This window comes from Pteronotus mesoamericanus, unplaced genomic scaffold (genome assembly GCF_021234165.1).
Source record: "Pteronotus mesoamericanus isolate MK-2021 breed Mesoamerican mustached bat unplaced genomic scaffold, CSHL_Meso_final scaffold_45, whole genome shotgun sequence".
NCBI classification, from domain to species: Eukaryota; Metazoa; Chordata; class Mammalia; order Chiroptera; family Mormoopidae; genus Pteronotus; species Pteronotus mesoamericanus.
In genome coordinates, this window is record NW_026555317.1 from 4,717,037 (window position 1) to 4,737,589 (window position 20,553).

At 38.2% G+C, this 20,553-nt stretch overlaps 1 protein-coding gene across 1 annotated transcript in view; it reads right to left on the bottom strand.

Annotated features, from left to right (window-relative positions):
• The window catches only part of ALMS1 (ALMS1 centrosome and basal body associated protein), a 215,885-nt gene that overhangs the window by 96,041 nt on the left and 99,291 nt on the right, over positions 1-20,553 (bottom strand). Inside the window, exons 10-11 of the mRNA XM_054593521.1 lie at positions 8,249-10,080; positions 823-1,067 (exon numbers count right to left, since the gene is read on the bottom strand). Of these exons, the coding sequence (XP_054449496.1) occupies positions 823-1,067; positions 8,249-10,080 (2,077 nt within the window). The remainder of the gene's footprint in view (positions 1-822; positions 1,068-8,248; positions 10,081-20,553) is intronic.

Genomic DNA, 20,553 nt, shown 5'->3' on the forward strand with positions numbered 1-20,553 from the left:
TTTTTTGTGTTTTTAAAGGTTTTATTTATTTATTTTTAGAAATAGGTGAAGGGAGGGAGAAAGAGAGAGAGAAAGATCAATGTGTGGTTGCCTCTTGTGCACCCCCCATTTGGGATCTGGCCTGCAACCCAGGCATGTGCCCTAACTGGGAATTGAACCTGCGACCCTTTGGTTTGTAGTCCGGTACTCAAGCCACTGAGCCACACCAGCCAGGGCAGTGTTTTCTTTTCTTTTTTTTAAATCTTCGCCCAAGGATGTTCTTATTGATTTGAGAGAGAGAGAGAGAGAGAGAGCGCGTGCGCGTGCAAGAGAGAGAAGGAGGCAGAGAGGGATGGATGGAGGGAAAGAGAAACACTGATTTGAGAGAGAAACAATGATTAGTTGCTTGCCCTACGTGCCCTGACCAGGGATCAAATCTGCATCCTAGGTGTGTGCCCTGACTGGGGGTCAAATCTGCAACCCTTTGGTATATGGGACAATGTTCCAACCAACTAAACCCACCCAGTCGGGGCAGGGTCCCTGTAGTTTTTAAGTTTTTATGCAATATCTGCATTCTTATTACAAGTATCATGAGATAAAAAATATGTCAAATACAGGCATCATGAGTTCCACATATGTTAACTCCACTAGAAATTAAGGTAAAAATATAATAAATCATATTATCTTCATGCTATGCAATTAAAAGATGGGTATAATCATGTGGCTCTTAATGCTTACAACTAAAATTAGGTTTTCTAACTATAAAGCCACAATCTAAAATTTCTAAGATAATTACACATAAAAGTTGGTACTGTGATCTAAAATGCAATCCCATTCTCTTACCTCCACTTGTGCCATGAGGAATAGTATTCTGTTGGACTGAAGATGATAAAGCAAACTTGACAGGATCTTTGCCCAGTTTCTGGGAACTGGGCTCTGAAATTTCACTTCCATGATCTTCACTATTAATAAAAATCTCAGATGAAAACATAGTTTTTCCTGGACTTTCTGTTGTAATCTGAGTGACTGCATCAGATGAAAATTTTCCAGGGAAGGAAGAAAATGGGGGTTTAATCTCCTCCAGTGACCTGAACAAGTAAGAGAAAGGAACAGCATGTCATATCCTTGGCTTATAAAACACCATAGTATCTTTCCAAAAGTGGCTTCAAGGAACACAAATATTTTCAAGGAATGTTTTGTGCAGACATATCACCCTTAAATCGTTATTTCTGCAGTGACTTATTTTCATAGATACTTATTACAATACAATCATGTATGAGTTTACTTTTGTTTTAAAATCTACTTTTAATTTTAATCTAGAATGCTACTGTGTAATTTAGGTAAGGAAAGAATACTTTTCAGTTCAAGTGGAAATACATTCATTCGTTCATTCATTTTTATAAAAATTACTAGAGGTCCAGTATAAATTAGTGGGCTGTGTTAAATGTATAGAATACATGAAGATAAACAAAAAAAAAAGTCTTCCCTCAAGGAATTTATATGTCAATGGGGGAACAGAAGTTTTCAAAGTTGTATTTATGTATTAAGATTATAGAGAATTCATATTAAAACAGAATGGAGCAAATAAATGATTGAATAAATAAATAACAGGAGAGAAAAGACAATTCTTGCTTACAGAAAAATTCCAAATAATATATGTAGAATACCGTCCCCCATCCTAGCCCAAGGAGGTGAAGCTTCATCTCTCCTTCCTTGATTATGGACTGAACTTAGTTGCTGGATTCCAAAGAACAGAACATAGTAAGGGAGAAACCGGTCCTGGTTGGTGTGGCTCAGCAGACTGGGTGTCGTCCCACAAAGTAAAACGTCACCAGTTCAATTCCCAATCAGTACACATACCTGGGTTGTGGGTTTGGTTCCAGGTCAGTGCATGCAGGGAAAGGTATCTGACTGATCAATGTTCCTCTCTCACATGGATGTTTCTTTCCCTGTCTTTCTCCCCCCCTTCCCCTCTCTCTAAAAATAAATAAACAACAGAGGGGAGGGAGAAGAATGGGGAAAAGGTACAGGGAATAAGCAGCATAAATAGCAGGTACAAAATAGGCAGGGGAAGGTTAAGAATAGTATAGGAAATGGGAGAAGCCAAAGAACTTACATGTACAACCTATGGACATGAACTAAGTGGGGGGTGCGGGGGAATGCTCAGGGGTGGAGGTGTATAGAGTGGCAGAGAATGAAGGGAAAGAAAAAAAAATATGGGACAACTGTTAATAGCATAATCAATGAAATATATATTTAAAAAATAAAGAAACTTAAAAAAAACTTGAGAGCAACTATCCTAATTATTTTGAAATGTAGAGAACATGCATTGTGAGATTAGCAACAAAGTAAAGATGCCAACTTTTACCATTTCTACTCAACATTTTACTAAATGTCTAAAATGGTATCAGCAGTTAAAATAGGAAAAAGAATGATAAGGAAGAAATAACACTGTCCTTTTTATATTTGATATAATTTTGATAGAAAGTCCAAAAGAATCTATAGATAACTTATTAGGATATGTTTTTAGAAAAACTGCCCAATAGAAAATTCCATTTTAAAAACTACACATTTTTCAGTATCAGAAGTTATAAAATTGAAAGCTAAAAAATACACCATATACAATATTATCAAAAACATAAAATACCTAATAATAATTAGAAGATATAAACACTCGAAGTAAAATACCATTAATATATGATAGAAATTAAAGATAATCTAAAGCCATAGGCCATCAATCCTCCTGTAATAAGCAAACCAAGTTGAATAAATTATAAAAATCATACTAAAAAATTCAGAGAGCTATGGGAGCAAACTGGAAAACAATGTCAATATGCTAGAAGGGCATCTTAGAAATTATGGGCACAGGCTTAGTATAGGTAGACACACTCCATGGGAAAAGGAGAAACCATGAGAGTTTTTGCTGAACCCATGATCAGCATGATAGAGTGAAATCTAGCAGAATGCCAAGCTGATTTCCCCCACAGGACATTTCGTCAGTATTAGGGTGGTATGGGAAGATGGGGAACTGAGTGAAATCTCCTGCATAATCATGGCACCAATAACAATCCAATTCTTATTAGGTAGTGGGGCTTATGATAAATATCAGGTCTCCTCACATTTGCCAGACTTTGAACCTGCATACGGCAGGAAGCTAAATAACATAATGCCTGATGGTGAGAACGTTCAAGGTGAAAAATTAGAGACCTACCAGACTTGCAATAACCACTCCCCTCCCGAAGTGCCGCCCCCAAGAAGGGGGCTGAGAAAACAGTGAAATGTAATCTTTTGAGTGCTTATGAGACAAATTTCCATTGACAAAATATAACCACAAAAGTACATAACTGGTTTCCCCTTATATTCTAAAGCTGGGAGAGCTGCAGGTCCAAAGAGCTGAATTCAAACATCTGAAAGAGACTGAACTGAGTATCTCACTATATTTAATTACTGAAGAATAAAAACCTTGCCAGCTGAAAGCAAAAATCCAAACCAATCATTAACAGTCATAGGTATAACTAAAGCTCCAACCCAGCTCTGACCTAGTACAATTCCTGAAATTTTGATCAGGCACTCTATCTGGTTAACAGAGAAAAGAGCAAATCCTTTCTGCTGCAAAGTAACAGCATTTTCAGTCTCTATAATTTTTTTATTCGCAATGTCCAGCATACAAGCAAAAATTATAAAATTTGTGAAGCAGAAAAAAGTAAAAATTGAGAGGAAAGGACAGAAATTGATTTACAGGGGATTAAGATACTGAAGTTAGCATAGAAAGACTTTAAAATGATTATTATTAAGAGAGCAGATGGAGGATAATAAAACACAAAGAATCTCAACAGAAAATTACAATCTATTTTTTAAAATAAAATACAAATAAATAAAAGTGAACTAATCCCCAGCAGACCTCAGGATATACCAAAAGAAAATTTTTTAGGCTGAAGTAAAATGATCCAACAAAGTAAATAACTGCAGAGAATAATAAAGAGCACTTAATAATGTATAGTATACATATGCACACATACATACAAACCTTTTTATATATACATATAGTTATGGTCACATATATAATGAAATAAACAAGCAACAGTAATAATGTCTTGTGGGAATTTATAAATAAGCAGAACAGTGGAGAATTCTAGTAGACACCACTTTAGCCAAAGATCATAGTTAACATCGCCTATAATGCATATCAATATAATGTGCTCCCTGATAAGATGCATTAAAATGTCTAACCCTGGCCCTGGATGGGTAACTCAGTCTGGAACAATAAATCGGATGTTTGTCTTTCTTACTCTCTCCAAGTTCAATAAAAAAAAAAAAAAAGCCTAACCTCAACCAAATCTTGAGACATCAAACAACCAAATCAAAAAACTTGCTCCAAAGTAACTGATCAATTCTATTCAAAGTGGCAAGGTCATGAAAAACAAGGAAAGACTGAGAAACTGCCACAGATTGGAGGAGACTAAGAAGATATGCCAGCTAAAATGCAAGGTGGGTTCTTAGATTGTATCTGAAACAGAGAAGGTTCATTTGTGGACAAACCAGGTAAAATCCAAATCAATCTATACTTTAGCTATAATTTTATATGAAGGATAATTTCTTAGTTTTGGTAAATGTTTTATGGTTATGCTATTGTAAGATGTTAACATAAGCAGAAATTTTGTAAAGGGAATACTGGCACCCTAAGATACCCCCCAATGGTCACTGCCTTCTGGTATTCAGACCCTTGTGTAATCCCTAACCCTTCGGGGCTGGAAATAGTGGTTAATTTCTGTCAAACAGAATGTGGCAGAAGTGGTGCAATTCACTTCCGAGATTAGGTTATAAAAAGACTGTGGCTTTTGCCTCAGCACCCTCTCTTACACTCTTAACTTGCTTTGCTCATTTGAGGGAAACTTAGCTTTTGTGTTGGAGCTGCCTTATAGAAGGAACTGATGTATCTTGCCAACAGTCACATAAGCAAGGTTGGAAGCATATCCTCTCAGTCAAGCCTTGGGAGATGATCACAGCTGCAGCCAAAACCTTGTTTGCAACCTTGGAAGACACTGTGAGCCAGAAGCACCCAGCTAAGCCATGCCTGGATTTCAGATCCACAGAAACTTTGGGATAATACTTGTTGTCCTAAGCTGCTATATTTCAGGGTAATATATTACATTTAAATAGATAGAACAGGAACTCATCTATTTTTCGTAACTTCTCTTTAAGTTGAAAATTATCTCAAAAAAGTTTAAAATATTTAATACTTGCACGTTTTATGTATACAAACACACAAAATATACCTTGCATAGTAATAGGGGTACATTATACAAAATGCATCCTTACACTATTTTGTTGTGTGACTATTGGAGTGCACTTACACAAACCTAGGCGGTATAGCCTACTACACACTTACGCTATATGGTATAGCCTATTCTTCCTGGCCTATAAGTCTACACAGTCTGTTACCGTATTATACTGTGGGCAACTGTAGCACAATGCTAAGTATTTCTGTGTCTAAACATATCTACAGATAGAAAAGGTACAGTAGAAATATGGTATAAAAGATTTAAAATGGTATGCCTGTAGAGAGCAATTACCATGAATGCCCCAGAATATTACTGTACACTGCTGTACACTTTACACACACTGTATACCTAAACTACACTAAACTTATTTTTAAAACTTTTCTTTGTTCAGTAATAAATTAACCTTGGCTTACTGTAACACTTAACTTTTTAAGTTTTAAAATTTTGGCTCTTTTGTAATAGCATAGCTTAAAAAACACAAACACTGTATAGCAGTACAAAAGTATTTTTCTTCATATCCTTTATTCTATAACTTTTTCTATTTATATATTTTAAATTATTTTTTATTTTAAAATTTTGTTAAAAACTAAAACACAAACATACACATCTGCCTAGGCCTACACAGGGTCAGAACAATCAGTGTAACTGTCTTTCAATTCTATATTGGGTTCCACTGGCAGGTCTTCGGGGGCAGTAACAGGCATCTCCTACGATGATAATGCTTTTTGGATTACCTCCTGAAGGACCTGCCTGAGACTCTTCTGAGGAGGTGGCACTCTTCTTAGAAACATGTCCACAGTGGTTTGCTTCGTTGTTTTTTTTTTCCCCCATCATAGATTTGCTTATAAGCAGATAATGCACCATGAATATTCCTCTCCACGAAAGAAAACCTTTCAGTGTTGAGGTCTATGTTTTCAAAAATTTTTAAGGAGCTTGTTGAGATCTGCAAAAGCTTCTAAATCCTTCACTGTAAATTTTCTAGAGATTCCTTTCCTGCAGTTTTATTTTCTCTTGCCTCTTCTTCAGCTATGTATTCCTTTTCCAGTTCTAACAACTCCACTAATTCCTGAAGAATTAGTCAATTTTTCAGGAACTACCTCTATGAATGCCTCAATGTCATCCTCACCCACACCCAGTTTGGGTACGGTTTGTCATCTCAACTATAACACTGTTGATTTTTGCAACCTCCTCATCTTTGGCAAATCCTTTGGAGTCACATGTGTCATTAGGCAGTAAGAATTTTTCAGCTCCATCATAATCTTATGGGACCACTGTCAAATATGCCATCCATCTCTGACCTACCTAAACATATGTGGTATATGACTGTATATAGTTTGAATTATTTATGGACTCCGGAGTCAGACACGCTTCGGTTCTAATACCACCTCCAACTCTTAATGGCCATGCGATGTTGGGTAAAACAGTTAATTTCTTTAAGTATTAGGCTTTTTAAATCTATAAATTGACATAATACTATCTATCTCTGATTATACTGAGTAAAACAAAAATGACATAGGCAGCCACTACAATGCCTGGGATTTAGTACATGCTGAACAAAGGGCATTAATAATAGTTCATATTTATAATTACTCTAATTTTCTTCTCATTAAAGGAACTCAGCTCCAATAAGTAAGCATTTTATCACTTTGATGAATTTAAGTATTGTATATAAACTTGTCAATATTTTAATTTCTAAACAATTTTCAAAAAAAGTATCAGTACTGGTTTCTACAGCACCTTACTATTTACAATATTGAAACTACAGATTTGTCCTGTTTGTTTTGTCCCAATTCAATTCTCGATCATTAACTTTTAGAGGTGAAGGGACTTTCTGGTTACAAATTCTTCCCCTTCCACCGTCAAACACATATGAGTGCCAAAGATATTAAATGACTTGTCCAAGAACATAGTTGGTAGAAGGGCTGGAAGTAGGGTTTAAGATCTGGAGAGACAGTATCATGTGGTGAACAAACTCTTGCTTTGATTAAACATACTACATCTGAACACGCCATCTGCTGCTTACAAACGGCATTATCTGAGACAATGCTGTTTGCTGACAAAGTAGCAATTTCTATGTCTCAGTTTCCCAGAGGGTAAATACGGATACCACCATCTACCCTATAGGGTTATCATCAGTACTAAACATGATATAACATGTGTAAGTCCCTCACTGCCAAGACTAACACATGTGGATGTTGAAAAAATTTTTTTCCCCCTTTCTCCTTTCCAAGGCCAGTGCTCTCCACTATGACATGCTGGCTTTCCAACTATAAGATGGAAACATTAAATGCATAGGGTAGTTAGCCATAACAGGAAGTTATGAGTGTCCTGTAAGAGACTAATGTAAAACTGAATTAATGAATCTTAAAATTAGGCTAAATACTATAAATCTAATGCATTTTTCCCTGAACTGGGTTTCCTTTACTACAATACACTGTGAAGTAGGGCATTACAAGAGGGAGCACATTATTTATTACTGGTAATGTTAACCTTGATTACTTGGCTAAAGTGACGTCTGCCAGAATTCTCCATTAGAAAGTTACCTTTCGACATTGTTACTACTAAGTACTTCAGGGAAATGTGAAATGGAAACGAAGAGAGAGGGAGAAGGAAACAGAGAATATGCAGGAAAGCAGACATGTGCATACATCTCCCAAAGCCTGGTATTCAACATGTCTCCGACAAAATATATAAGGAACTGGTAACTTGTACCACTGAATGATCAAAGGTTTTTCTCAAAGTAATTCAATGTTTTAAATACTTGAAGCCAAGTCTTGTCAAAAGCCCTTTGAAAGTATAAGCATATTACTTTCAGGTATTCTTCCTTTGGTATTTATCCCTTGAAAAGACTTCTGGCAGATTTGTCAGATACAATCTCCCCTAAGAGAATCATATTGCTTTTCCCCCAGAAACTTACATTTGCTTAAGTATTTAAAACCCTTTATGACAAATTCCATCAGCTTGCTTGTCATCACAATGAGACTCACCGATCTGCAGATATTGGAGTCCCTTCTGGATTGGAGTCCAAATCTGAAAAGTTCACTTGTGTTTGCCTTGATGTTACTATCTGGCTATTCTGAGAAGGTATGGTTTTCAAGTCCTTAGTAACAGTATTACTATTTGGAAGAGACTGTTTGACTTGAAAGTCCGGTGAAGATTTAGGTCCTAGAAAACCTAAAGATTCTTGATCATGTGCTACAGGTTTACTGGTCAGTAATTTGGAGGTTGGTTCCAATGATCTTGAAGATACAGTTTGTAGGTCAGAGTTAAACTCACTATTCATCCTTGTTTTAGAAGCAGAATCCAATGAAAGAAATCTCTTATCTAAGCTTCCACTATCCAACTTGGAAGGAGTCTTGGGAGAAATGGTTATACGGACACAAGAAAGTGCTTTTCTATTTGAAGGTGGAGTAGATGGAGATGTTACTAATGTATGCAGATTTGGGGCTGATTGGGAAACCACATTATTGACCTTAGTTTCAACATTTATGTTAGAAATGTGTGACTTAGGCTTATGTTGATCACTGTTCTCTACTACAAAATCCTGGCCTTGAGGAAGAGAGGAATATTGTTTTTTAATGTGGTGATCTATATCTGGAGCTGTGCTCTGTTCAAAGAGCTGACGTTGTTCAAGAAAAATGGAAGAAGGTAGGTCTGAAGCTATATAATTCTGACCTTGAGGAAAGGGAGAGGGGTTTTCTCTCATCTGATGATCTACATGTGGGGTTTTGCTTTGTTCCAAGTGTCCTCGTTTTTCAAGGAAAATGTGACAAGGAAGGTTTGGAACTACATAATGCTGATGTTGAAGAGGAGGAGAATGGTGTTTTGTAACATAGTGATCTGCATGTGGGGCTTTGCTTTGTTCGAAGGGCTCTTGTTCAAAAAGCATGTGCAAAGGAGGATTTGGAGTTAAAGTTACATTCTTCTCTTTTACTCCTAGTGTAGAACTTGGTCTGCCCATGCTAATGAGGGTATGGTTATCAGAAAAATTAACTTCTTTGAATTTATTACGATCTGTACTGGTACTGGGCTCAGAATTACTGCCTTTAAAGTCTGATCTTTCTAATAAAAGTTTCTCTTCTTGGTAAGAATGTTCAACAGATAATTTCTGGCCTTGCCTATTACTTTCTGCTAAAATAGTCACAGCTTTATCTGGTGAATGACTAATGATTTTAAACAATGATGGGGAAGAAGTTTTCTGTTTTTGATCTCTAGGAGGACTTTGCTCTTCAGTAAAATGAGAATTAAATACCCCTACAGATGCTCCAGTACACTGGCTATCTTCAGTAACACCAACCTTAAGAACAGAGGAATCTGAAAAGCATTTAGAATGTCGGTGAGATGAAAAAGTGATGGAGGTAAACTTTTTCATGGATTCTGGGGGCAGCATTTGTGATGAAGAATGACAATCCATTTCTTCGGGTGGCACACAATTAGGTTCTACTAATTCTGACAGCCAAGGGTCCATCTTTTCACGGAAGGGCATTCGAAAATCCTTGCCAATTTTGAAGTCATCGCCTGTAAAGTTTTGAAATGGGGAATGACTTTGTAACTGCAAGGAATCCCAAACTTTGAAGTGAGGGTTGCTCTGGTCTAGTGATTTAGAAAGATTGATGTGTCTGGTACTCCATGATAATGGGCTCCGTTGTCCTCTGATAATATCTAAAGGTTCAGCTGATCTGAAGACACAGGGATGACTGTCCAGCTGTGGTTGTTTAGCAGTGAGAGTCCTGAAACATCCTTTTTCATGGCTCTCAATAATAACATGACTACATACAGCTTCTGGCTTGCATCCTATTCCCCGTGGACTCCGTAAACCCTAGAAAATATAAATAAGATTTTATCTGAAGTAGTACCAATAGTTATACAAAAATCATTTTGTTAATGTTTTACAACAAAACAGGTTAAGAACACAAAAATAGACAGTTAACTATAGAATAAAATGGACCATGATAACCAAGACCATGCAGCTAATTTCTTCTCAAAATTTTTCACTTAAGTAACAAAAGCAAAGGCTACTGCTGTCCCCAGTACTCTCACCTCTTCTCTTTTACTAACCACAATCCCTACACCCTAACGTTTTCTGGTCCTATGGCTACCACACTGCAGGCACCAGCTTCTTTAGAAGGCTGGCATGACCATATGACTAGGTTTAGGTCAATGGGATTTGAGCAAAAGCGGTTAAACACAAATTTTGTTTCTTCTCCCTAAAAAAATTAAGTTCTAGACCTCCACGTTCCACCTATTACCACCATCACTACTATCATCATTACTAATGCCAACTGAAATAGGTGATGTTTAGAACCACCTTGAAAACCATGTAAAAGGATGACTCAGCTACCTACCCAGCTTGGGTTCTTGGATTAGCCTCAAGGAGCTTACTTCTGTTCCTACCCTAAACTATCATGTTAAAAAAAAAAATCACATAAATGAAAAATAAAATTCTACCACATTCGAGACATTGTATTTTTGGGTTTCTTTGTTACAGAAACTTAGCCTACGCCCTAATATTTTACCACTTAAATAGGGAAAAGAACTAGTACCTCTGTCTCCTGGGGTTTAAGATCAGTGCCCCATGCTACCATAAATATAAGTTTTCTTTGAGATTTCTGTGTTTTACCTATAAAGTTGTAACTTGGCATTCTATGTGATGATATAGCCATATTTGATATTATATAAAAATATTTTAAAATATGCTGTCACTTCCGACATAATGGAGTAGATGTCTTTTCCCTATTCCACCTCCCAAGTTCAACTAAAAATCCTGAACATTATACATGAAACAAACTTAAGAAGAATCTGAAAGATGTAAAGAAAAAGGCAGACTGGATAGGGACCTTGGGACCTGAAGAAGGACATGGCAGTGAGATCTCCGGGCTCTCTCTTTTTGACCTCATATATCCCAGATTTGGGTCTGAAAAAGCCAGCAACCCAAAAACAAAGGGCACAAACAAAAGCTCTAATGAAAACTTACTCTCATTAGCTAAAAAGCCAGTAATGGTGAAGTCTAGCTAAACAGAAAACTTTTAGACAAAAACTGATCTATTCTGGCCACACAATATAGGAAAAAAAAAGTGGTCCCACCCACACCCATACCAGTAAAGGCTAAGTGCGAAGCACAGACCATGAAGGAGCCTAGGAGTTACTTTCCTCCCTGTGGTGTCAGTGGAGACCACACAGAAGACTGGACTTTCATTCTTATTCAGCAATAATGAGGTGGCTCTCCACACAACTACCAACTGGAAGAAAATATTTGCAAATCTCATATCCAATTAAAAGACTTGTATCTAACATATACAAAGAACTCTCAAAACCCAAGGAGAATTCCATCAGAAAAATGGGCAAAAAACCCACGTACACTTCACTAACAAGGATAGAGATGGGCAATAACGCCATGAAAAGATGATTAAATCATTAAGAAAATGAAGGCCTTACTGGATAGCTCAGTTGGTTAGAGTATTGTCCTGATACACCAAGGTTGTGGGTTCAATCTGCAGTCAGGTCACATAAAAGAATCAACCAAATGCATACCTAAATAAGTGCAACAACAATCTCTCTCTCTCAGGTCAATAAATTAAAAAAGAAAGAAAGAAAATGCAAAATAAAAGCATAATGAAATATCACTACAAATCTATCAGAATGGCTAAAATAAAAAATAGTGGCAGTATAAAATGTAGGTGAGGCTGTGGAGTAATGGAATCACTTACACATCCCTGGTGGGAATGTAAAATGGTACAATCAGCCTAAAAAACTGCATGGCAGTTTTTCAAAAAACTAAACATTACAACTGCCATACAACCAAGCAATAGCACTACTGGGCATTTACCCCACAGAAATAAAGGCTTATGTTCACCAAAAACCTGCACATGTTTATAGCAGCTTTATTTGTAATAGGCAAAAATTCCAATAGAAAACAACCAAGATATCATTCAATAGGTGAATAGTTAAACAAACTGGTACGACTATACCGTGGAACATTACACAATAATAAAAAGAAACAAACTATCAATACATTCAACAACCTAAATATTCTCCAGAGAATTATGCTCAGTGAAAAATACCAATACCAAAAGATTACATAATGTATGATTTCATTTATATGACATTCTTGAAATGACAAAGTTATAAAAGTAGAGATGAGACTAATGATTGTCAGGTTAAGAAAGGGATAGGAGCTGGAGATAAGTAGACATATTATTAGAGGGCCACATAAAGGACACTTGTGCTGATGTAAATGTTAAGCATCCTAACTGTATCAGTGCCAATGTTCTGGTTGCAATATGTTATTGCAGATTTGCAAGATATTACCATTGGTAGAAACTGGGTAAAGGGTAAAAGTGACCTATTCATGTTATTTCTTACTACTGACTGTGAATCTACATTTACTTCAAAATAAAATGTTAAGAGACAACTGTACTTGAATTAAAAAAAACCCAAAATAAAATGCTGAATTTCTTTAAAATACAATAAATTAATTTAATACTACAGGAAAAAACCAATACTTTAAAGAAGATGTAAGATTGTGGTAGAGTAGGTAGAAGTTACACTCACCTCCTCCCAGAATGAAACCAGAATTACAACTCAATTATAAAACAACCAACATGAATAACCAGCTGAAGACTAGACTAACAGAAGTCTTATAGCCAAGGCTTCTTTTTACAGAAAAGCCACTGCACCTTGACACTGGTAGGAAGGGGGAGACTAGAATATGGCTAGTCCTGCACCCCCGTGTGGTGGCTGAGGATCCAGAGGGATAATCTCAGGTTCAAAGATCCTCTTTCCAGGAGCGAGGGGTCTCAAACATGCGCCAGGCTCCTCAGCCTGGAAGATCAAAGCACAAAGGAAGAGCCCATACAACATCAGGCTGTGAAAATCAGCTAGGATTACTCTGTCAGCAGAGGGAAAGTCGCTCAGAGCAGACCGGAGTCATAGTGAGAAACCGGGTTGTGTGGCTTCAGAGAGAGGGCTGAATAAACAGCTGCCAAGGTTCCTGTACTGAGTCCCTCTCCTACAGCACCCACAGAAGCCATCTTTCCTGGCTCGAGAACTAGACCTACCATCCCAATTCCCTGTGGCCCTGCCTGCCCTGCCCTGTGGAAGAGTCAGTTGGAGGCAATCAGACTGGGCCCACAATGCAGTCTTTCTTGGAAGGCTCTCCAGGAGGTCTGGGCAGATTCAGGGGAGGGCAGAGATGCACAGGGAGAGCCCTGAGTTGCATGGTTCTAGGGTGAGGGCCTTTTTCCCCTTGACAACCAACTGGCACCACTGCTCTATGCAGAAACCTCCTTCTTTTTTTTTTTTTTAAATTAATTTATTTACTTTTTAAATACATTTGTCTCTGCCTTCCCCCCACCTCTTTCCCTTGCCCCCTCCCACCTTCCCTCCCTCAGCTCTTCCCCTTTGGTTTTGTCCATGAGTCCTTGCTATATGTAACCAAATCCTTGTCCTGTTTTACCCTAATAAACTCAGCTGGTCTCATGCTGACGAATGCCTGAGGCCCCATCCCACCAAAAAGATCTGTAGGTGACAGCTGGCCTTGATGTACACTGACTGGCCTGGTGACTCTCTGGGAACCTACCTCATGGAACTTGCACACTGCCAGAGGCTCTTTCGGTGCCTTGGTATGCAGCTCGGCATCTCCCATGCACATCCAGGCCCAGCAGAGGCAGCCAAAGACTGTGGATGGCTTTGTAGCTCCAAACAGGTAATCCAGTGCTGATCACAGGCCTCTTCTGATATCGACCTGCACTGGACTCCCTCCCATAAGGCCTGAAAACCCAACGCACCCTGGTGGCAGGCTACAGGCCAGATCAGGGAATGACCAAATTAGCTCCACAAGTGGTATACCCAAAGGGAGATCTCAGCAGGAACCAAACCCTGCAGGGGTAAATTCTGCCTCATTGGGTCAGCCTCTGCACAGCCACTTGCACACTGTGATTGGGGATGGGTGAGGGGTGTCAAACCTCACAAGGCAGCCAATCAGAGGATCTTCTACCTATGGATGGGCCAACAACAACCAAGACTCAGCTACAAGAGGGCTCACATAATCCACAAAAGAAACATTCTTGGAGCACCTAGCTCAGGTGATCAGAGATTCTGCAGCAATGAACCCAGAGGACACCTATTACATAGGGCCACCATACCAAGAGTGGGAGACAAAGTGGATCTACCTAACACACAAAAACAAATACAGAGAAGCAGCCAAAATGGGGAGACAAAATAACATGCCTCAAATAAAAGGAGAAAGCTATAAAAAAACTAAATGAAATGGAGGCAGACAATCTACTAGATACAGAGTTAAAAAAAAAAACTGTTATAAGGATGCTCAAAACACTTAGGGGAAGAATGGATAAGCTAAGTGAGAACCTCAACAAAGAGAGAGTAACATAAATAAAAGGACAGAGAAACCATAAAACATAACCAGTCAAAAATGAAGAACACAATGTCTTGCTTACTACAATGCTTGCTGCTCAAGTGTGAGATGGTACTGTGACTGCCAGGCTGCTCTCCACTTAGAAGACCAAGATACATGTCCGAGTCTCATAACCTTATGGGGCCCCTCTTTAAAGAGTTTGCTCAGTTGCTTGCCCTGATGACACCCATTAGATTGGTCCACATTTTGCATCCTACTGGGTTAGTGGATTTAATTTCTGTTGGGAGGACCCCTATGAGGCTACAGATGCTACCATCACCACAGCACCCTCCCCCACACACACCCTCCAGGGTTATAGCCACAGGGTAACCTGCCTACACTACCCTAGAGACCCTTTCCCACTGTCACCACTCAGGGCTCTACAATCTTCACATTCAAGCCCTCCAATAGTCCAGAATTATTAACAGTTCTTTTCTTTCTCTCTTCAAACCCTGTGTCAAGGGCTGAATTTCAGTAGATCGCACTGAGTCTAATATTCTTATACAGTAACAGAAACCAGAGCTCATTTTGGGTGGCTGCTATAATTACTAGGTACATTATAGCAGGGTCAACAAAAACTTTTTCTCAAGTTACTGCCCTACCTGGCTGATTTGTTTAAAAAGATTTATTTTTAGAGTGAGGAGAAGGAAGGAGTGGGGGAGAGTGAAGGAGAGAAAAATATAGATGTGAGAGAATCATTGATCGGTTGTCCCTCACATGTGCCCCAACCAGGACCAAACCCACAACCCAGGCATGCACTCCAACCAGGAATTGAACAACCAGCCTTGGACCTTGCAGGACGACGCCCAACCAACTGAGCCACACTGTTCAGGGACCTGGCTGATTTCTTAACACTGTCCCTATTTGCCTAACAGAAGGCACCCCATTCAACCCTGCACCTTGCCCAGATACTCTCTATGGTGCTTAATAGCTTCCATGCAGTACACTTGCCATACAGTATGTGGCACTTGGCAGGAGCCCCACATGCCCTTTTTAATCCTATCTGCCCAGGCACCCACCACAAGGAAGAACATGACCTATGCTGTGTCCCAAGGAGCACAATCCCCAAAGCATTGAGCCTCGCAGCCCAGTCACTCAGGGGAACCCAAAATTACATCAGCTTCCCCAATCAGTAAGTGACCACTGTGCATCTAGGGCCCTGGGTCCATTACACATTCATGGTTCTTTATATGTAAACTTCTCTTCTGCTCAACCTCTTTGGTGGCCCAGAGAAGTCCTCTATGTTCATACCAATGTGCTTTAGTCTACCTAGGACTACTCTTACACAAATTGCTTAACAGGACACTCAATCCTTCTCTTTTTCTGTCCACCACATGAAGAGGATGTGGTATATGTCCCCATTATGTTGGAAGTAGGTCTGCTACTATTGCTCACAGGAACTGGGTTACAAACCACCACAAGCCACATAAGAACAAATTATTAAAGCAAACACCAACTTGTCAGTTACATTGGCTGAACATATTAGGCTGTTACTCCAAAGCATAGCCTTATGCAACAAAAACATGATTCTTTAGCACAGATGATTTTGGATAACCATTTAGGTTTAAATTACTAGTTGACCAAGGAAAGAGATACATGCACTGTAAGTATACCACTTGCCACATGTATATTAATAATTCCGGACAAAATAAATTTATAAAAGATGGCCGAACAGGTACTAGTATTCCAAAATCTCACCCAAGTTTTTAATAAAATACCTACCTTGACCTTATCCATGGGCCTTGATTTATTTTCTTGGCTGCACCCCAACAAATAGGCGGATGGTTATAAACAGGACTTCAAACTACCATTTATCTATTGATGTTCTTGACTGGCATTTTTGCTTTACTCAAATGTTTCATATGCTAGGTGACCAAAACCCTGCCAGTAGCTGTTAATATCTCTTCACCATCCAGACAGTGCCCATGATTTTCCCTAAAGACTAATGCCCAGGCATCACAGGGTCAATTGTGATGAGAAAAAAGCTATATTGAGTTGCTGCCTAGGTGTTTTACAGTATGACAACTCTGCTCACACTGCCCACAGTATGGACAGTTAGATAAGGACCTGAGTTTAGGATTCCTGGCAGAAGATCCCTCTTTGTTTTTTCCAGGGCACCTTTTAAAACAACCGCTTAGAGTTGAACCTATGAAAAGTTAGTGACCTCTGCCTCAATAACTTTGTAAGTAATAAGTACTTACTACCCTGCCTTCTAGCTCCTGCTTGTGACCTGGACAGAGAACTGCCCTTCCATCAACTCAAGGCACCTCAACCCCCAGGCTTCTGGAATTTGTAAGTAATAAATCTTGTGACTTTACTTCCTTTGTGTGGCTATTAAAACCGAGCTTCAGAGACCATATACGAGAAACTGAAAGCCAACATCCTACTCAACAGGCAAGATCTAAAAGCTTTCCCACTAAGATCAGGAACAAGACAACAGTGTCTGCTTTCACCACTTCTATTCAGCATAGTACTGGATATTCTAGTCAAAAAAATCAGACAAGAAAAAGAAATAAAAGGCATCCAAATTGGAAAGGAGGAAGTAAGGCTGTCAACATTCAGAAATAGAAGGCATTTTTGTACATAAACAACAAAATATCAGAAACAGAAATTAGGGAAAAAAACCCCATTTACTATAGCAACAAGAAAAATAAAGTACCTAGGAATAAACCTAACCAAGGAGGTAAAAGACCTGTGCTCAGAAAACTACACAACGATGAAGAAAGTAATTAAGGAAGACACAAATAAATGGAAGCATATATTGTGTTCATGGACTGGAAGAATTAACATTATCAAAATGTCCATACTACCCAAAGTAATTTACATATTCAACGCAATCCCTATTAAAATACCAATGATGTATTTCACAGATATAGAATGTATCAAAAATTTATATAGAACCATAAACGACCCCAAATAGCTGCAGTAATTTTGAGAAAGAAGAACAAAGTAGGAGAGATCTCAATACCTGATATCAAACTATATTACAAGGCCTCTGTAATCAAAACAGTTTGGTACTGCTGTAAGAACAGACACATAGATTAATGGAACATAATAGAGAGGTCAGAAATAAACCCATGTCTATATGGTCAATTAACATTTGACAAAGGGGGCAGAAACATATAATGGAGTAAAAATAGCCTCTTTAACAAATAGTGTTGGGAGATCTGGACAGATACATTAAAAAAAATGAAACTTGACCACTAACTTACACCATACAAAAAAATAAACTCAAGATGGATAAAAGACTTAAATGTAAGTTGCGACACCATAAAAGCCCTAGAGGAGAACATAGGTAATAAAAATCTCAGATATTCCATGCAGTAATGTTTTCACCAGAATGTTCCCTAGAGCAAGGGACATAAAGGAAAGAATAAACAAATGGGACTTCAAATAAAAAGTTTCTGCATGGCTAAAGAAAACAGAAAAATGAAAAGGGAACCAACTGTATGGGAAAATATATTTGCCAATGATACCTGAAACAGGGGTTTGAGCTCCAAAATATATAAAGAACTCACATAACTCTACTCTAGGAAGACAGACAATCCAATTCAAAAATGGGCAAAGGACCTGAACAGACATCTCTCTAAGGAGGACATACAGGGGGCCTAGAAACATAAGAAAGGATGCTTAGCATCACTAGCCATCAGAGAGATGCAAATTAAAGCCACAATGAGATACGACTTCACACCGTAAGAACAGTCAGCATAAACAAATCAACAAACAAGCGCTGGTGAGGCTGTACAGAAAAGGGAACCCAAGTATACTGTTGGCGGGAATGCAGACTGGTGCAGTCACTGTGGAAAACAGTATGGAATTCCCTTGAAAAACTAAAAATGGAGCTGCCTTTTGACCCAGCAATGGAATTATACCTTAAGAATCCTGAAATACCAATTCAAAGGAAACTATGCTTTCATAGCAGCACAATTTACAACAGCCAAGTGCTGGTAGCAACTGAAGTACCCATCAGTAAATGAGTGGATCAAAAAACTATGGTACATTTACACAATGGGATAATATGCAGCAGAAAGAAAGAAAAGGAGCTCCTACCCTTGGTGACAGCATGGATAGAACTGGAGAGCATTATGCTAAGTGAAATCAGGCAGGCAGAGAAAGACATATATGATCTCACCTATTACTGGAACCTAACCAAAACAAAACAAGCAAGCAAGCAAAATATAACTAGAGACCCTGAAATAAAGGAACAAACTGACAAGTAACCAGAGGGAGGGGAGAGGGAGATAAAGGGGGAAAGAAGGGGAAGGGTTGTCAAAGAACATGTATAAAGGTCCCATAGACAAGGTCATGGCGGGGGGTGGGGATTGAGGGTGGGAGGTGGGGGTGGGTGAGGTGGGGCAGAGTGGTGGGAGGAAAATGGAGACAACTGTACTTGAAAAACAAAACAAAAAAAAAATAGAAAAGTAGAGAAAATATTTAAAAAAAAAATAAATAAAACTACCTTCAAGCAAAATGACCCTGGGGGGGTTTCACTTCCCCTAAGTGGGAGCTCAGATGCTGAGAAAGTTACCTGCCTAACTCCAATGGCTTGTTCCCGCACACTCAAGAGGTCTAATCTGCATATTAATTTAATACACCAGCTACAGCGTCCGAAACATAGCATATTACAAAGCAAAAAGACTGTTTGAAGAGACAGAGAAAGCATAAAACCATACAAGGGCAGGAATGTTGGAATTACCAAAGAATTTAAAATAACTATGATTAACATGCTAAGGACTCTAATGGATAAAGTGAAGGAACAGCAGGCAAGAACACAAACACAATGTTAGCAGAGAGATAAAAATCCTAAGAAAGAATGGAAAAGAAATGCTAGAGATCAAGAACGCTGGAATGGAAATGAAGAATGCCTTTGACAGATTCATTAGTAGACTGGACATGGCCAAGGCAAGAGTCGTGGGCTTCAGGATATCTCAATAGAAACATCCCAAACTGAAAAGCAAAGAGAAGAAAATTTTAAAAGCCAGATCAGAACATCAAAGGACAACAGGACAACTACAGAAGATATTAATATATGAGCAACAGAAACACCAAAGAGAACAGAAGAACTGTTTTAAAAAACAGTAACTAAGAATTTCCCTCAAATTAATGTCAGATACTAAAATAAAGATTCAGGTACTTCAAAGAATACCAAGTAGGATAAATGCCCTTCCCACTCCCCATAAATACCAAAAAAACTACGCCTAGGTATAATATTTTCAAAGTAAAGAAAATCAATGATAAAGAAAAAAATCCTGAAAGCTGGAGGAACAAAATGTCTTATCTACAGATAAGCAAAGAATTACATCCAACTTATCTGCAGAAACCATGCAAGCCAGAACACAAAAGAGTGAAATATTTAAAGTGTTAAGAGAATAAAAACCCCTGCAATTTAAAATTCTATACCTTATAAAATTATCCTTCAACCTGAAAAAGACATTCACAGACAAACTAAAACTGACGAAATTTGTGCCAAAAGACCTGCCATGTAAGAAATGTAAACAGAAGAACTTTACAGAGAAAAATATAGGTCAAAAACTCAGATCTACATAAGAAATAAAGAGAACTGAAGAAGTGAAGGTTAAAAAAGAAAAAACAAAAAAAACTTTTCCCTTATCCTGAATTGATCTAACAAAAAATAGTTTGAAATATTGCCATGTACTATATTTTGCCACGTATAATGTGCACTTTTTTGCGCAAATTTTCTTGGGGAAAATAAGAATGTGCATTATGCATGGGTAGTACTAATTTGTTACCAGTACATAAAATTTCTTGTACCTTGTAGCCATTCTTGTGTTTTGTAATTATTTGTTCCATAAAATATCTTGTACTATATGTTAAGAAATGCTAAAATTCCTTTCTAGTACAAAAAACAAGTATCTAAAT